The sequence below is a fragment of the Colias croceus genome, chromosome 4 (assembly GCF_905220415.1).
Source record: "Colias croceus chromosome 4, ilColCroc2.1".
Classification (NCBI taxonomy): Eukaryota; Metazoa; Arthropoda; class Insecta; order Lepidoptera; family Pieridae; genus Colias; species Colias croceus.
The window spans coordinates 1,049,330-1,070,071 of NC_059540.1; the positions used below are offsets into that span (position 1 = coordinate 1,049,330).

General features: G+C 34.2%; 1 protein-coding gene across 5 annotated transcripts in view; it reads left to right on the plus strand.

Annotated features, from left to right (window-relative positions):
• Positions 1-20,742, plus strand: part of LOC123691048 (disintegrin and metalloproteinase domain-containing protein 33) — a 403,256-nt gene that overhangs the window by 279,805 nt on the left and 102,709 nt on the right. For all 5 annotated transcript variants that reach the window (XM_045635246.1, XM_045635247.1, XM_045635248.1 and 2 more), the window contains one exon: positions 5,271-5,350. In XM_045635246.1, the coding sequence (XP_045491202.1) occupies positions 5,271-5,350 (80 nt within the window). The remainder of the gene's footprint in view (positions 1-5,270; positions 5,351-20,742) is intronic.

The following is a 20,742-nucleotide window of genomic DNA, read 5'->3' on the forward strand; positions in this document are numbered from 1 at the left end:
TGATAACGTAAATTTTCCCACCGCAAGTATGGATAAACCAGTAATTTGCCGGTATCTCTGAACTGAGTTTATAAAGATGAGATAAAACTGGATAACGGCTATGATGAGAACAATTAAGGGGCGGATATCTCGGGATTTATAGCACCAAGCTTTCTTGGATTACTTCACTTTAAGTCTTATTATGCTGTCGTCTGCGATATTTTTAATTATAAAAGTGTTATAGCGTTTTAATTTGGGGTATGATGGCAACAAGCTAAACGGTAATGGAGTCGTTTATACTGTACAAGTTGACTGGAGTTAGGCATTAAACTGGGAAGTTTATTGTGCAAATACAGTTACTTTTTCTATAGTCGGATTTGATACATGCTATGGTCATTTATAGCTTAATTGAAGAAGGAATAAATTGCGTATCATCTCAATTATGTCGTTCTTAGTTGAATCCTGCCATTACTCAGAAATAACTCACAATAATAAAACCTAGGTTCTCAGCAAAACAAGCGTCATTTATTTTTCAAATAGTGCAGCTATAATAGACTAAAAACCATCGATGCATCAGTTTCCACTATTAAAATTTGCGTCCTCCACAGCGATCCATGTAAAATGTCCAAAATCGAATTATCGTCGCACCGTCCACGCTATATTCGTAATTTGGTTAAAAACTGGACGTGGCGTAGATGCCATTATCGTATTATGGTTACGTCGATTTCACTCTGGGTCATGAAATGAGGCTCTTAATTTGATAAAAGTTCACCCTACGACCAGATTAGTGCGTGTACTTCGATGGCAAATTGTGTTATATAAGGGCTGTGTAAACATATTCGGTTTGATGTCAAATGTCGCTATTTTGTTTTATTTGCTGAACTGTGGTATGGTAGGGACTAGAGAAGGTTAGACACGGGATTGGCCGAAAAAGACAGCCTTGCGTTGGAATAATCATTTGAGATAAAATATGCATTCAATTTACTCGCATAACTTAACAACAAGTAAAATGCTGAGAATTTTTTTATAAAATGTCTTCTTCATTCTAAATGAAATTTTGTTTACTAATCTTCAATTCATATTTTGCTTAACAAAATTTATTCAAAAGTATCTATGATTTCAAACCGTTGATTAATTTCCAATAAAAATATTACACCTTCAGCAATTTTTTCCATTCTGTATACTCTTTGACAAGTTAGCATGTTATGAATTCACTTCTCCTAATGGAAATATCTATTTATATTTAATTATGAAAATATCAAGATTTTATACCTTGAAATTCCTCATTACAGCCACCTACAGGCTTTCATACAATATCATATTTCATTGCTAAGGACTCCTTTTGAGCGAGCCAAATTACGTACAGCGACAAAAGAAAATCATAGTGTTAATTTAATATTTCCAAACATCAGTACATGGAACTCTACAAGCAATTAAAGCTTGGCAAAAGGAAAATTTAAAAGACAGGTAATATCGTAAAAGAACTGCTGTCAGTGGAAACCTAAAAGAAAGATATTTCAATATTAAAAACAAGCTTTTTATGAGACTCGACAATTTCGCATAATAGAGACTTAAATTTTCATTTCGTTAAATTGGTACTCCAATGACTGTGTATTAGCAGAATTTTGAATGCTCTTATTTGATTGTGTAGAGGATTGCTGGAATCTCGTAATTATTAGCGTGGCTCAGTTTTTCGTAAAGAAAAGGAATACGTTGTGATTTTTAAAGAATTATTTACACAGGTTCTATATTAGCAATCAAAGTGCCATTGTGTTCAATCAATAATTTGACCTTTTTTACTTCCTACTTTTGTTAAAAAAGACGTGTGGCACTCGGGGACTGCCGCGGTAAAGCTATTGCATAGCATGCCTTCAAGCCACACCTCCGTGCCCCTCGGAGTGGGGAGCGTGAGGTTTTTCGTTACGGAATTTCTCGATTCAATAGCAATAGCTTAAAATCTTCTAACATTACAAATATTTACAGCTGGCAGTGGCCCGCGGTTAAACCCTAAATTTGTTTTTGCCTTTTTAGGTCGTAGCCTAATTTTTGTAATCGTTCATAAGAATTGAACCGTGCCATGTTTTATAAAACCATCTGGTGACTTTTAAATCAGCTTTTTAAGTACAGCTTTTCATGGAAGGGCTAACTTTTCATCTTGAAACAAAATCCATACTATAATATTATAAATGCGAAAGTAACTCTGTCTGTCTGTCTGTTACTCAATCACGCCTAAACTACTGAACCAATTTTCATGAAATTTGGTATGGAGATATTTTGATACCCGAGAAAGGACATAGGCTACTTTTATCCCGGGAATGTGACACAATCCCGGAAATCCCACGGGAACGGGAACTATGCGGGTTTTTCTTTGACTGCGCGGGCGAAGCCGCGGGCGGAAACCTAGTATAAAATAAATTGGAAGAAAAAACAAGGACGGAGTACGAAATATTTAAGTGCAAAGCTTCTAGAAACAAAATTACTACTATACATAGAGTAGTAGTTAGTATACATATACTAACAGTTTAATGGCGTTTATTTTTAATTATAAGAATAAGAAAAAAAAAATTTTTCTTATCCAAAAATTATACATTCCCAACTGTTATTATTTTTTTTATGAGCATCGTTATAAAAACTCATTAGTGAATAATAAATATAAACAATTTGAAGAGGCGTTCTGTATTACTCACTTTTATTAAAGTTTTCATTTTATCACTGAAAATTTGATACAATAGAATACAATTTTGTACCTGTCCAGTTAATTGTAAATCAGTTTTATAATAAACTAGCTTTCCGCCCGCGGCTTCGCCCGCTTTGTGCTTTAAACTATCCTATCTCTCAAGTTGGATCGAACTGCACATGGTGTGCGAATTTCATTATAATCGGTTAAGTGGTTTAGGAGTCCATTGAGGACAAACATTGTGACACTAGATTTATATCTAATATATAAAAATCAATGCCACTTTTCGTTGTAATTCCATAACTCGAGAACGGCTGAACCGATTTCGATAATTCTTTTTTTATTATATTCCTTGAAGTACGAGGATGGTTCTTATGTAGAGAAAACGTTAATATGTACCACGGGCGAAGCCGGGGCGGACCGCTAGTATATTAGATATTCGATTATCGAGAACCCACGTTTTTATTACTATAGAAAAACTTATTATAAAAGGATCATAAGATATGAGCACCATTCTTTTTTATTTTTTGGGTAGGCAATTATGTCTTAATATAATAAAATGGGATCACTGAAACGGTCAAGTCGTTTTCCAATAATGAAAGTTACGTTAGTTTAATAAAAATATTGCATGTTCAGTTTTGTACGTGTAAATCGAGGCTTTTTTTGTATGTGATATTTACGAAAAAATGTACAGTATTTTGTTACAAATGCAATACGTTTCATTATTTATATTTATATCTATACATAAAATAAATCTGTAGAAGGGTCAATTCTGTACATTGAAAATATTGAAAAAATAAATAGCACGGGGTGTTACTGGATCGATACCAAACCCAAATATGTGATTAAAAAAATTTTTGTCTGTCTGTCTGTCTGTCTGTCTGTCTGTCTGTCTGTCTGTCTGTCTATATGTGAAGACATCACGTGAAAACTACCGGTTCGATTTTGATGAAACTTGGTATAATTATACCTTATTATCCTTGGCATAAAATAGGATACTTTTTATCCTGGAAAAATACGTAGAAAAAAAATTAATCTCAATTTTTCAGTTATCCATAGACGTTGTTCTGTAGTAGGTACCGCGAACACACGTTGCGTATTATTATAGACCTAGCCGTATTTGGGTCTAATAGACATTTATAAGATGTCATTGTCCGAGTTACTCAAAATGGAGAAATAAACCATCCACGCAAAGACCGACATCCGCGCGGACGGAGTCGCGGGCGGAGGTTAGTAATAAATAAATAAATAAATATTATAGGACATTGTTACACCAATCGACCTAGTCCCACAGTAAGCTCAATTAAGGCTTGTGTTGTGGGTACTAGGCAACGATAAATAGAATATTTAATAAATATATAGATAATAACACCCCAGACCCAAGAACAAATAAATGAGTTCATCACACAAATATTTGCCCTGACCGGGGATCGAACCCGGGACCGGTGGTTCAGTAGGCAGTTACTTTACCACTGCGCCAGCGGCGTCAAATAATAAAAAATAATGAATCAGTGAAACTTAAAATCGGAAGAGGGTTTCAAGAATTCTCAGGTCACTCAATGGAACCCATCAAAACTAATACCACCGACTCATTCGTCACACATTCAAAAGTAACACTCAGAACGTTCGCACGTGTTTCGTATAAAAATCCATACAGCCTTGGTGGAGTTAGTGAAATGGGTCAACGAGTTAGAAAGGGTTGTACTCTAACCGTTTTCACTCGGATTGCGCAATTATGCCGTGCACTTCATTCCCGTAAGTCTTACTCGGGAAAATTTTAATTTAAACATGCCATTGTTTCTGAATCAAAGTCGTGTGAGTGGATTTTTCGTTTTTGTTCGTAGGTACCTTTTGTTTAAGGTGCGCGGTCGGACGGTCCGGTTCTGCTGTTATTCTTTATGTTGCAAGTGCAATATTAACCACTATGAACAATGTTGAATGTAATGTGTTGTTTTTGATGTAGGTTGGTGGGAAACGGGTGTTACAGCAGTTTAGGAAAAGCTGAAACAAACTGTTTCTGTCATGACACACATGGATTGCGTATTTTTATAAATACAGCATGTTTATGCTTTGGAAACATACATGCTTTATACATGATGTATGCATTATACATTAGGGGTTAACTAAAATATATGTAAAGAGATAAAATAAGACATAATAACTTTCTATAAGTGTTGGTACTGAAAATTCTATCAAATTGTGTTCAATGAATGAAATTCGTCAATTGTACAATTTACCCACTGATCTTTAAATCTACATATTATGAGGCAGAGCTTTTAATATGCTGCTTCATATTTAAAACTACCTACAAAGAATATTATATTATGAACAGATTTAAACTCCTCCACAGTATATAATACTAGATTTCCGCCCGCGGCTTCGCCCGCGTTTGCAAAGGAAAACCCGCATAGTTCCCGTTCCCGTGGGATTTCCGGGATAAAAACTATTCTATGTGTTAATCCAAGTCACCCTCTATATGTGTGCTAAATTTCATTGTAATCGGTTCGGTAGTTTTTACGTGAAAGAGTAACAAACATCCATACAAACTTTCGCATTTATAATATTAGTAGGATTAACCGATACACAATAAGTCTAACATGAACATTTGTTCCAGACCGGCAAGCACTACCATCGCACATCGCTCCTCATCAAAGCCTTCAACCATAAATTCAGATTGGATCTAGAGCTCAACACGTAAGTACCTAGGTTAGACTGGCCACAGATTATATTAGAACCTACAAGTATAGTATTGTATTATCTGTGCCTACAATTTGGTTGATAAGATGAACGTAACAATGTTAACACATGTTTGGAGATATCAGAGAAAGATATTTAACTGCATGGGAGAAGATAAGAGGGGGCATTTAGAAAATGCATAAAACTCTTATTAAACTATTCAATTATGATCAATTATGTTTCAAATAAAAATGATGAAACCAAAAGCTTTTTTAGCTTTTACAGAAATGTTTACGTTTAGGTACTGGCACTGTACATAAGGTAAGGCATCGTTAAAGGTACTCAATGTGTATAGTATTCTTTATGAACGTGCTCTACGTGTAATATTTTTTTCTTTTTTATAGACTGAATTACCTAATTATGAAAATCAAGGCAGCGATTTCCTTATCCTTCTTTCGTTAATTTTTTCCGCCATTTTAAACCACGTATGTATTACGTATTACTCACATAAAATGACTTACAAATCAAAATAACGATCTATTTTCAGTAAACAGTTCCCTACCTCATATATATTTGTTACAGATAATAAATCACATATAAAAGATGCACTTAGCAATTTACGATATAACGTTATTGAATTCTAAACAAACGATGATAATGTATATATTCGTCCCCGCTCACTCACACAGATAATGTATATGCCTGTCTCTATCCATCACGGATCCATAACTTGTCAATGGGTTGTTGAATTGATTCGATGTGATTTTGTTTTCAATGTATAAAATGGTTTTGAGGTTGTTCAGATTGAATAGCGACGTTTTATATTTCTATTTTTATAGAATTAATTTGTATTTTTTGTAAATTGGACATAGTCACTGAGCATGTCAAAATAATAAATTGAGAAATGGGACTTCAATAATTTTATAATTAAGTTTTTGCATTTTTTTCTTGATTATTGAGCACGAAAACTAGCCATGTCCGCTTAAATCCGCTTTCTTTACACGTCACTTAAAGGTTTTAGATATACGTATGAAGATAACGTAGAGACGTCTACCAACTTAGGTGCGTAGATACGTAAGGTATTGTGGTGCTAGCTGGTAGTAGTCAAACATGCTACAAGAGCTACGATAACTACGACTACGCTACGACACCTACGACCACGCTACGACACCTACGACTACGCTACAACAGCTACGTCTACGCCACGACAGCTACGACTACGCTACGACAATTAATAATACCGTTTTACCAGCTTAGACGATACACATAGGTTATTACAATATTAATTACATCAAAACAAAACAAACAAGCCTAGCGTGAAACTTTACAAATACGTAATTACAGGCTTCAAGTTGCGATAATTAACTATAACATAAACTATCAGATGAGTTTCGGTTTCCCAAAGGTCTGGTGCTGATTATGATGTTGTATACAGCTTCAGTATTATGATACGTATAAGTTTTAATATTATGAACTTATGAAGAGTAATAAATAGAAGCTGTATGAAAGTCGATGTCTCAATCAGGTGTTTATTGAGAATGTTTATAATTATATTACTGACTGTTATCTATCTTACTACTTACTTCGACTCTGCCAGAATGGAATCATGGTAAAACCACAGAATACATAATAGTAGCTAAAAAGAATATTATATACTTATTATGTCATTTAAGTATATTTCTATTAGGGACATCTATTAGGATTTCTAAGCCAGAAAGATTTCATTAAGATTTTGTCAAAATTTCATAGCAATTTTCTTAATTTCTTCAACTTTAACATGATTTTTTTGAAAGGCTTTTTGTTATTTGATATGGTATAATTAAATTCAATACTATACTATACTATTCAACATCAAGGCATATACTGCAATGCCAAATCGGCGGACCAACCAAAATTGTGTAACTGAAAAATTGCATTGCCGCAAAAAATTTGATTGGAGCACAAAAGCGGCCTTCTGTCTCGCTTCGCTTGTTTATACATCGCTTTTAATGAAGTCGATGGAACGGGCTGAGGGAATCGACATGTGAGCGCAAGTTATGGGAGGTAGCGATTTTTGAAGCGTAGGGTATAAGTGTGAGCGATTTTTGACTAGATATTTATCAGTAAGTCCAAATTGAGTGAAAGAAACTCTTGAAGTATAATTATTATCAGACATGTATGTTATTATCAAATGAAATTGTGAAAACACATAATATGAAGTTAAAACATATTATTAATACAAATGTAATATTTAAAACTGTCAATTTACTTTTAAAAACGTTTACATTCAAATTCCAACCAATCAAAACACAGCGAACCCATGAATCGCACCAATCATAAGTCGGCACGAGTGCTTGCGGAGTGGAGGGCTTACAATTTGAGCTCCAGATTGGAAAATGACGCAGAGACGCTGCATCACAATGGATGCTGTACATCGATTGGTTATAACGAGCTACCGGTGTAATCCTTTGAAGAAATCGAGCCTTGTAATTGCACGTTGGAAAGTTCTCGATCGTCGAGTGTTGTTCTTGGATTTGGGTAAGAGCTGTTAGATTGAATGAGGGAATGGATTGCGAAAATTTGTATTGCTTCTTATACGAAAGCGTTTGTTTTAAATGTATAACCTACTACTTTAATAATATCTTATTAACATAGAGTGAGTGGGAAGTGTAAATGTATAATAATTATTATTCTGAGATACTTGATGTAGTACTTAATATAATTATAATTTATATTTATTATAGCCTTCCATCATGTATTTAAGTATTCTAGCCTTTTATCTGAAAGAAAAAAGGAAATACCTTTATACATAACTTACATATTTTGTTTAATGTAATTAATTTATTCATTCATAAAAACGTTTAATTTAACGCCGACATGGTTTCCCTCTTACCTCCGTTTAACTTATAAAATTATAACAATTTTATTAAGCAACCGGTTCTAAATAAATTTGTCTAAATTTCATACAATGTGAAGTAATTATTCATAACTCAAGACCCGCTTTCAGACTTGGGATAACCTAAATTCTCTAGATTTTTGCAGACAAAAACATGATAATATGCTAATCTAATTATAACGAATATTTAAATTAAATGCGTATGTAAATACACGTATAAAATTTGCTTTTGTTAAGTAAATTTATATTCTCAAAACAAGACATGTCTACATCTTCTTATAATATAAAAATGAATCCCAAAATGTGTTGGTAAGCGCATAACTTTAGAACAGCTGAACCGATTTCTTTAATTCTTTTTTTATTATATTCCTTGAAGTACAAGGATGGTTCTTATGAAGAGAAAACGTGAATATGTACCACGGGCGAAGCCGGGGCGGACTGCTAGTAGGTAATAAAAACATTTGATAATAAATAATCTTAGCAATATAATGTACTGTCCGTGGCTTATCCGAGTTGAAAAAGTTTTAAATTTTTTATTATTTTCAAGATACTCCGCGATATTCTTGTAGTTATCAAACAAACTTTCATGCCGTAAAAGAAAGCTGGAATCTCTTATTTCTCTTCTTTCTAAAGCGAAATAAGATGCGGAATATTTAAAAAATAGTAAGGTAAATATTTATTACAAAACCGAACCTTAAAGTTCGTAAAATTAAACTATTATTATAATCTTAATGCCTGCTCTAGTATTATAACATCTGCATCGTCATCAGAGAAACGACGTACCCTTTTTCAAATTAATCATAATTAAATCGATAACCCGTAGTAAATTAATTATTAAGTAGAGAGTACGATACCCTATTAATGCCCAGTCAAAATTAAGAATCCCCAGCAAATTTTTCGGAATAATCTATTAATTCTAACAAATTAATCTCCCAAGTGAGAATCCTTCCAAGTCGTTCATTATCATAAATTCGGCTTACTTTTGTATTACAACGGGTATTACTTTACCCAACGGAAAAGGTTAAAAACGTCAGAATGGATACGAATAACTCATATTTTTCCCCTGGGCGGCAGTCTCAGGTTATTTACCGTCTTCCTTTGGAAATTTCCCGAAATATCATCGCGGTGCCTAACGCCCGTTAGCCCTTATAAGGGTTGCCAGCTGTTTAAATTTTATAATGCTTATTATATTCCTTGTGTGTTGATGTACGTTGTGTGTGAGGAAAATTTACAATATTTTGTTTTAAATTTTAGTGGAATGTTTATAAATAAGTATTAAAATGTAAGCCAATGTAAAAATACGTACGTTTTTAAAGTTATATATAATATAGTGATAGAAATTAATTGAAGTAACATTGTAACTGGCAAGAGACCGCTTAGGACCGAGGAGAGTGGAGAGTTCTCGTCTCGGAGGCCAAGACCCACTTCGGGGTTTCAGCACCACAGGAGTAAGTAGTAACATTGTAATAATTGTTAATTTTATAATCTTTTTAAAAAAATAGCAGCGTCACTGGTATACATTTCTAACATACTTACAAAATATATATGTTAGATCTTTGACTATAGTATAGTCGAGATTGTTATAAAATCTCTTCTACCTATTTGGCAGATACAGTTTTTGACAACCCTATATCCACGGGCGTTGACACTCATAGGAAGTAGGAAGTAATAAATAAAAAGGTGTGAAACATTATAACCGGTTGCATGAAATCTTTTTATGAAGAAAAATATTTATTACATGGTGGAAATTTATGGTCGCGTATATCGTTTTTGGATTTCCATATTTTTAAGGGAACATAAAATTTAATTATCGAAATGGAGGACCAAAAAGAGTATTTATTCTATACATAAAAGTAGCGTTAAACCCAGATAAATAATAGCCCCTCTATGCAATATATTATTATCTATGTCTATACTATCTATACTAATATTATAAAGAGGAAAAGTTTGTAATTATGTATGCATGTATGTATTGTTTTCACGTATAAACCTCTCAACCGATTTTGATGAAATTTGGCACAGACAATCTTTAGACCCTGAGAAACATAGGCTACCTTTTATTGCGAAATATGTACCACGGGCGAAGCCGGGGCGGACGGCTAGTATAAAATATAACCAAATCAGCTTAGCTTTTTTGTCAAACATCATTATCACATCTTAACAAACTTTCCAATTCAGTTAACAATTACAAGTATAAAGTTAAAAACCGAATAGCAGGTCTCGCTTTTAGACTGTCTAAACATCAGTATTTTCTTCCTAAACATGTCAAAGCACTTTGAACCTAATTGAATATTTAAATCCTTTGTTTTTCACGAAGCGGATTTCGTAAACAATTCCTCTATATTAGCGAAGTGTACACGTCCCCGGGGGCGGTCCCGGGTCGGGGACGATACTTCGAATGCAAATAAGTGTTTTATTAAATTAAGGTAAACGCAGGTATTAACGACCCCTCTAAGGCAATTTCAAAATCAACCATATTTTTTAAGTATACTGGTTCTTCTAAAGATTTATAATTTCATTTTATATGCTAGTGTTATGTATAAAAAATGTATTTATTGAAGCAAATACATTCTAATAAAGGATTATCTTGTAAAAAATAATTTACAATGTGACTTAGTCGATTGTTGCTATTACCGACCCATAAAAACGGCTGTGAAGCTATTAACGATTTTTATGCAGCTATTCCCGATCGTATGTGAGAGGAAGCCTTTTTCCAGCAATGGAATGTATAGAAGCTAGTGATGATGATGATTACCGATCTTAATAAAATGAAATAAAAATGCAAATATATTCGTATTTTTTTATTGTAGTTATTTTTAATAAAACAAATGAGTACTTTTTAGTAATGAACTAAATAATTATAAACTTTTAAATTAATCAACATAATACTATTAATATATGTACATATATTAAATTAAGGATTTCAAACTCTAGGATATTTCGTTATGCTATTTGATTGATTGCTTCGGCGAGTTGTGTTTTACTGAATACTTTTCGCCGCTTTCGTGGCTCCATATTTCTGGAAAAAATATACCTAATTATATGTTTTATGTTAATTTAACCTAAAAAAAATATAATTTTTAATAGGCACCTATTATGTCATAAAAGTAATAAAAATATATTTGCACGCTCAATTACGAGCGGAATGTTTAAGGATCAATATTATCTGTATATACAAACATCTTTATTCTACATTCTGCAAATAAAGCAATTTGAATTTGAATTTGTAGATGAGAAACTAAACAATCTATGTTAGATCGGTAATAGCCTCCTATAGTTGCTATTGCCGACCCACATGGGTCGGTATTAAAGTATGTAAGTATAAACCTAAATTGTATTACCGACCCATAAAAAAATGGTTATTTTAATTCATTTGACCATCAGACTATAAAATAGATTATAATTGATTAATGTCATACAAAATATGAACAAATGCATATTGTTTAAACAAAAAAAAACAATGATTTACTACTGTAACTATTCGATAGGGATCCTCGAAAATATCGTAACTTTGTATAAATTGACAACGCTAAAAGACACAACACTAGACAAAAAAGTTTAGTCGCTAATAGATTTTTATGAAGATTCATAGCTTAGATTTAAACTGGTCCATAAAACCACTTGTGTTAGTGTGATATAATAACATAAAAGAAAATAAAACAAAAAGTTACGTTGCTACCATTGCCGACTTACGGGTCGTTGATACCTGCCACGACTTAAACTGGTGAAGCTAACACCGTCCCATTTTAATTTTAAGTTTTATCGTTTCCAATTACTTTTTATTAATAAAATGTTGTAAGAAATGAAAAGTTGACACTTAAATGCATTGACATTTAGTAATATAAATTAAAGTATAGATGTCATTTGTTTGTAAATGTCTTAAAAAGATACTCACAGTACTTACCCGAAGGAACAACGGAACAGTACGACACGTCCTGCTTCCACGCTACTCCGCAGCAACTTACGCATTTTAACTCTTTTTTGCTCAGTTACTCACTCTAACGTTAAAGTATACGATGCTCAATTAATACATTCGTGTATAACTTTGCCTACCTATAGCTAGAATAGTTCTGGAAACGTTTAAATTTCGAATTACTTTTATAGGTCGGTAATACCTTCAGATTTTCGATGGGTCGTTGATAGCTGCGTTTACCCTATATAAGTTACCTAATTTATGTACAGGTATTCATCTAACACTAAATTGTTTAGCCGTTCGTGCTTTTCGAAGGTTAAGCCGTGCGTTCTTATGTTGCTACATTCGTTTTGATGTTTGCTTATTTATATGGTGATGCGGATCGTCATAACTGCAGAGGTTGTATTTGAAATATCAGATAATGATACGGATTTATGTTACAGATATCAAAAAATAAGTTGCCAGTTTTGTAAAGTTGAAGGAATAAAGAAGTAACGAGAATTGAACTATAGGAAATCTATGGGAAGACGAAAGAGGTCTAGAACTACATCTATAAATTTCCCAGAAAGTTTTCTTTTAACTATACCGATATCTATGAAAATAATTATAAAAAAAAATCCATAAACCATGGCTTACATTGTGTATGTTATAATGTCATACATTGTCAGCCTTGTGTCGTTGTATGGGGGTGTAATGAGAAAATCAATATAAGCACGTAAAATGCAGACGTCTGTGACGCATATCAATTTTTTCCATTAATAATAAATCACATTTGCTGAATCACGACTTTCAGCTTTACTTGTAGCATGATACAGTTCAAATTGTATTGATTATTTGATGTTTAAGCAATTTCAACTGCAATTTTTGTTATGATTACACAAATAAAATAATTAAGTTTTTTTTTTTTTTTTTTATTAGTAATAGGGAAGCGCTTGACCACAATCTCGCCTGATGTTAAGCTGAGATGCGGTCTAAGATGGAACGCGCTTCCCTAGAAGGTGCCTGTTCACTCTACGCTTGAAGACCCCCATATTGTACTCGTCGGGGAACACAGACTCAGGAAGCATGTTCCAGTCCCTCGCGGTTCGGATAAAGAATGTGGAACCGAACCGCTTAGTCCGGGTACATGGAACGTCCACCATATGGCGATGCCTAGAATCTGTGCGCCTCAACGATCGATGGAAGAACGGGGATGGCGGAACGAGATCGTGCAGTTCCGCAGCGCACTCTCCAAAGTGTATCCTATAGAAGACCGATAAGCTGGCCACTCTGCGGCGGTGACCGAGGCTCTGGAGCTTTTTGCCTACTAGGTCATCGTCGTTTATGAGCCTCTTGGCACGCCTCTCTATCGCCTCAAGCGCCTCCAGCTGGTACTTGGCGGAACCGTCCCAGAGGTGAGAACAGTATTCCATGCACGATCGGACTTGTGCTTGATAAAGGTTGAGCAACTGTCCCGGGCTGAAATACTGTCTCACCTTCGCCAGAATTCCAAGCTTTTTTGAGGCTACTTGGGCTTTAGATTCAATGAAGGAACCAAAGTTCAGAGTAGGCGTTAAGGTGATACCGAGAAGCTCGAGGTGGTTAGTTATCGGCACGGACACACCTTGGAAATTCGGAGTCAGGTGAAATGGACTCCGTTTAGCGGAGAATAGACACGCCTGGGTCTTAGACGCATTGAACTTGACCAGATTGGCATCGCCCCAGTCGGAGACCGCCTGTAAGGACAAGTTCATGCGATCGACCATCGCCTCCCGTAGAGACTGAATTTGTGCCGTACTGGCTCGCGCGCTGGATACATATCTCTCCACAACAGTGCTATCGTCTGCGTACCCATAGATACCGGGTATCAGCAGATCGTTGATGTGTAGCAGGAAGAGTGTTGCGGAGAGAACGGATCCCTGAGGGACTCCGGCATTTATAGCCATTTGGTCGGACGAGCAGCCGTCGACGACTACCCGAAGCGACCGGTCTCTCAGAAAATCTGAGATCCAGGCGCAGAGACCAGCAGGCAGACCGTAGGATGGAAGCTTGCCAATAAGACTATCATGCCAGACCCTATCGAAGGCCTTCGAGATATCAAGGGAGACAGCAAGTGCTTCACCATGATTCTCGATGGCCTCGCTCCAGATGTAGGTGGCGTACGCTAGAAGATCCCCAGTGGACCGGTTTCGGCGGAACCCGTATTGTCGGTCACTGAGGAGGTCGTTCGCTTCTAGGTGTGCCAGGAGCCGGCTGTTCAGTACACGTTCCATAGTCTTACAGAGTATGGACGTGACTGATATTGGCCTGTAGTTGGAAGGATCGGCACGACTGCCTTTTTTGGGCACAGGCTGCACGTTGGCAAGTTTCCATGACGTACGCAAGTACTTATTTTCATAGAAAAACCTTTATAATTATAATGCATGATAGCCCTAAAATTCTTATCATACGGTATAGATATAATTATCAGACGTTCATTTCACCGTACCGTCACTTCATGGAGTAAGGTGACGATTTTAGTATCTTTGAATCTTACCAAAGAAGTTTCACTTCTGACACGTGTGCTCGGCACATACGCCCTTTTTATTTTTTTGTCTGTCTCTATTCAAGTATATTTTGTGCAAATCCACAACTATTACCTAAACAATTTACGATGGTATTTATCGTTAAGCCCTCCACATTTATATCCGCACGTGTCGTATTATAATAAATTCATTGTAATCATTGAGCTTAAATTTCCGTCCAGGTAATGCAGTTGTATGAAATTATTTCAATATCGTGTTTCTCATTAAATGACGCATCGTGCGTATCAAATAACGCCATGAATGTTAACGGTTTAATACTGCCCATGTAGTACCCGTTGAAAACCATTTATTGTTTTTTTTTATTGTAATTTTCAATAGTGACGTCACCCAATAGAAGTCGATTAACATCCTACGCTAGATAAGGTTTGGTAAGAAGTCTATATAAGTTTGATCCACTTCTACATAAATGCGTTTTTTTTCTTCTACTTCTACATAAATGTTCATATTTAGAAGCAGGTACGAGTTAACCTTTTGCAGACCCAAATTAATAGCTTATGCTTAAACCTTCATTTTATGCCCTTTTCCCGGTATCAAACCTACCACATTACCTAAATTCACTACCATTGCTCCGTAAGGATGGTTAATTTATCAAAGCTAGTCAATACTTCTAAATAACATGATCAGAAACTACGTATTTAGATATTGATATCATAGTAACACCATAAGCGCTCGCAATGAAAATTGGACCTTCGAAACGGTAACAACAATATAATTGAAACGGCAAAATTGACTTAACAATTTTAAACCAACTAGGGCTTTGAATATAAACGCAGTGATTATATTAATTTACCAGTTTCGCGATAAAATCGGACGATTCGATCGGTACACGAAACATTATCGCTTTTATTACTGGAATTTGCATAATTGCCGCGATTTTTTACCGTTATATCTTTTAATCTGTTCCAGATTTGTTGGATTTGTGTTTTACGGTAATTGAGTTGGATTGCGGCGTGATTTAATAATGCGCAGTAACAAGCTATTATTGTTTAATGGTTTTAGAAGTGTTGGAAATTTATTACGAATTAATTGGCAACCTGTTTGATGTAGTGGAGGGTCTTATGAGATTTTTATCATAAGAAATCATGAAGTGAATCTTGACAACAGGCAATTGGTTTTCAAATCGAAGGACAAAATTATGTTAAATTAAACCTTGTTCTCTTCTTACTGAATTAATTTTTACTTTTTTTTAATTTAATATTTATGACGTTCAAGTGTATCTGAAAATCTGTACTATTTTGAAGCTGTATCTTTAATTTATTAATTGTTAAGGAACTTAGCCTTTAGCTTCAAATGCTCAATTTGTATATGTTGAAATTTGCTATCAATTTTTATTCAACAGTTAGTACTCTCAAAATAAATAGTTCGATACAAGACAACCTAACTTTACATCATTACAATACGCATTCGCTCCACATAGCTCCAGGGCAATTGTGACGTCAATTAGAAGTTGTGAGAGCAACGTGAGACGCAAGTACGCAAAGCTACGTGTGCGACAGAGACGAAAGATTTGTAGGTCAATTGTAAAGGGAGAAAAGTTTTAATAAGCTGTAACGTTTGCCTCGTATTGATTGACGGTCCCATATCGACTAGTGTACTAGCAATTTAAGAGCGCCTAGTACTTTGGTTTGCTTGGGGTGATGAAACAGGTGGTGCAGAGTTAGATTTTTGGTAGAAATAAACGGGTAGGTAAACGTAATCCGGGAAGAGTGTGATATTTTACACGTATTTGAAAATTTTAAGATTTCGTCAAAAATTATAATTTGAAGATAGTACTTACAGGCAATAATTATAAACTAGGGTATTAGGTACGACAACTACTGCTTGGAAACAAGCCTTATTTTTGAAAGTACAAAACTTACAAAATCTATAATTATGTAAAATGGAATACTAGTTCTTAAATTATCAATATAATTCTTAATTAAATTACAAAGAGTTTAATTTCCAATGTAACTTTTCTACGTCACGACAATGCTATGGTAACTATCAGATAAATTCACAGTCGCTACGAATGCGTGAATACGACGCGAGAGAACCACAGTTTATTTACAAGTATAGTACAAGGATATAAGCGAGAGCTGTAAATAAGCAATTTCAGAATACATTGCTTTCCAAACTTAATAAATTATAATATCAAAAAACCGCGTCAATCTGTTGCGCAGTTTTACAGATTTAAGCAGACTTAAGGATATAGGGACAGAGAAAGTGACTTTGTTTTATATTATAAAGTGATTAATAGAGTTTAATGTATGGTAAATTTAATATTGATTGAACTACAAGCACGTCTTAGAACTAACCACTAAACTCCACATTCGTCAAATTTCCATTCCCAACTTCATATAATTGAGCAGTTTATTTTAGAAAAATAGAGGATGTAATAAATCAGTGTAGCAATGAAAGATAATTATAAATATCTATATAATATAATTTGCAATATATTCTGACAGAATGAACAGTCACAAGTAGACTGACTCATGATACATACTGAGGGTGGACTATTCCACAGTCGTAACACGCATTAACTAAATTATTAGCCGAAAAAATGCCATCCATCTATCTGTATTATGTTTATATCTTATTTCTTTGTAATCTCTAGTTTTCTTAATATTTTGTTGCTAGTTTAATTTTATGTTCTTGCCCATGATTAATTGTCTTTAATATATCCCAAAAACGCTCCAATCTCGTGACATATACCACGCCACAAGCTGTAAAATTTAACCACCGTTATAGTGTAGCGATTTTGTGGGCAATCGGTACGCACCTGGCCGTACCCTAGATCAGCTGACATGCTTTGCGGCCGCCCTATGATTCGGGCTTAACGTTCTTATCAGTAATGTATAAGTTTTATCGTTCAGGGGGCTCGGTATTGGAATTATTTTAGACGAGAACTTTGAGCAATATTTGGTAGGTAGTAGGGATTTTAGAACTTTGAATATTCGTTATTGGTTGGGGAAATGCTGAAGCTTTTGCAGATAGTGATTTACATACAATACTATTTTTTATTATTGCTGAAATATTGTATCAAATAATATTCACTTCATTGGTGTATTTTAAAAATAATTAATACATTCAATTTTCTTTTTTAACATATTTAAGTGTCGGCTAATATTGTGTGTACTATAATGACACTATGACCTTTCGTTTGTTAATTATATTCTCACGAATGTAGAACCATTTTCATAATATGTGGTAAAGATTTTAATTAATATAGGTCAAATATGTATAGAAGAGCCTGTGAACTATGCCACAGCAGAATGCTCATATCATTTTAATTCATCTTAACCCAACAAATTCGCTAGCCAAAAGATCCAAATCTCGCAATACCCCACAAAAAATAGAGCATAAATATCTCAAGAATATCGGGGGCAATTTAAAAGCCTGATTCGTCTGTTTGCCCAGCAAACCGCGATATCGAATCCAATCTAATTTAACGTGATGTAATTCGTCCGCCTGATCCAATACGGCCTTCTAAAATTAGACGCACAAACACAAATACGGATCGCGCGTGATTGTAGCTCTGGATTCTCGAACCTTCTGGAACGTTCCGCGCGGGAAAATTTAAAACTATATGTGTTTGTTTGTTATGAGCTTGCTGTTGTGTGATTTTTTATAAGAGAGACTTTTCTGTGTGTATTTTTTGAGGTACACCTACAGTCCATATATTATTTTTTAAACGTTACGCTAGATATATTATGCTTGAAAATCATGGTACATTATTAAAAATACCTCTATCTCATAAAATTTTCATTTGTTACATTTCACTTCGTCCGAACAAATTGACGATGTTAGACCATAGCTATTGTCAAATTAATTATTAATTACAATCTATTACAGATTACATCGCTAGTACCTACACTACTTAGTTTCCCCCTCCTCTCATGAATGATTACATTAACATGCATCAAGGCATGCGGAGGAATTTCCACTTAACGTGCAATGACTCCACACAAAACTTATACAGAAAACTTGCCAAAAAACATTTCGCTTCCTTATTTACTGTTAACCAATAACGAACGCAATGAAAAATGATGGCCACGATGACTTTCTGTTTGTTTATAACTCATAAACATTGTTGGGATGTTTATGTTTATATTATATCCGCTTTACTGTATTGTTATCGGATACGCAATAAACTCTTATGATTTTTTTCATGTTGCGGATATCCGATATGGTTAGTGATGGGAGATTTTGATAAAGATTTTTTTAACCGACTTCAAAAAAAGGAGCAGGTTATCAATTCGGCCGGTATTTTTTATGTATGTACACCGATTACTCCGAGGTTTCTGAACCGATTTACGTGATTCATTTTTTGTTTGACTTGCTAACCAAGCAACTAACAAAGCACTAAGCACTTAGTATTAAGCCCGTGCACCGACATCAAACCTTTTTAGTAAATAGCACATCTAAATAATATGTAGTAAGTACCTAATTAATAATAACAAATCATTTTTGTTTTTTTCTTTTCCGTTTTTGAAGTCAGTTGTTTTTAACGTAGTTATTTTTATGTGTGTTTGTAAATGTTATAAATTCGGTGCTAGAAGTATGAGATTTTGTATTTGTATTTCTATTAAACTGAAATTTATTTTGAGCTTGACTCGTAAATAAACTCAACTTTGAGTTGCGATGTTGAATCTCAAAGTTAAACTTAATAATCGTTTTGTACATAATAAGATGTTTACTATTATTGTACACTTTTAGCTTTTCTTTACACAATGTTAGATAATATTTCGAAGAGTAATGAGTCGGTTTATTCAGTCATTACATTCGATGTGCTTCTAAGAACAAGATACATAAGAAGAAAATATTCTTTTCGTATCCCTATATCGACAGGTCGAAAAATTAACTGTATTTTAATGAAGTTTACAAAATCAATATCTAAATGTACCTTCAGAAAGTGTAATATCGCTAAAAGCTCATTTGACCGAAACCTCTAAACAATAAACATCGATGAAATAATCACGGGAATTCAATTAATTTCTCGATTCCCGTCTATTTGTATGTACAAACGAATAAATAATCGAGTTACGTAGAAAATACACGTATTTCGGTTGGAGTGTGCAATAACGCTGTTATATGGAACAATTTAACATGTACTGGTGTTTCAGACTAGGAGCGTGTGTGTGACAAGTGAAGAAAATTCGTGTGTAAATATAACACTTTATTATATTACATTTAGTTTGAGTGACAGCTTTACAAGTTCCAACAGCGCCACCTTTCTGAAAGAATTATAAATTTAAAATGAAAAACATAATACAGACAAAATTCTATAACACAACGTTTTGGTCATTTTAATCTAAGTAGAGAAAAAGTCCAGCATACCTACTAATTAACATATTTTAATATTTAGTATATTATCGATAAAAGACGTGAACATAGATGCATAATTATACCTATATATGGATGGAATCGTATTATCATCATGTCAACATAGGCTGAACAGATAGACATCGACTCTTCCAAGTAACATCACCTTGAAAATATACCTAAAACAATTACGAAATTTAAATTCGAAATAATGAATGACTCGACCGTCGATCAGTTCAATTTACTCTCAAAACGAATTATGTAATTTATTTAACTCGTTTCTTCGAGTTTCTGGGACGGCTTGTTTAACTTTTTGAGTTGGAGAAATATTTGCATCGAATTTAATTTTGTTGTAATGATGGAAATATTATCTCTCACAATATTATCGTCGATTCAAATGAACATGTACTTGTTATTTACGATTGAAATTTTATATTTGACGAGCTATGCCCTGCGGTTTTCCCCGCAATGCTCCTGTTGGTCTTAGCGTGATGATGGCCTTCTTCAATTAATGGGCTATCTAACGCCGAAATATTTTTTCAAATCGGACTAGACAGTAGTTCCTGAGGTTAGCGCGTTCAAACAAATAAACTCTTCAGCTTTATATAATATTAAAAGTATAGATGGGCACTTGCCATGTCAATAGGTATATTGATCAAATTATTCTACGAAATGGATAAAATGAAATCCGATAAAAATATATATTGGTTTTGGGATCGTAAGTAATTGGAATGAATATGAGGATTCCACTTACAGA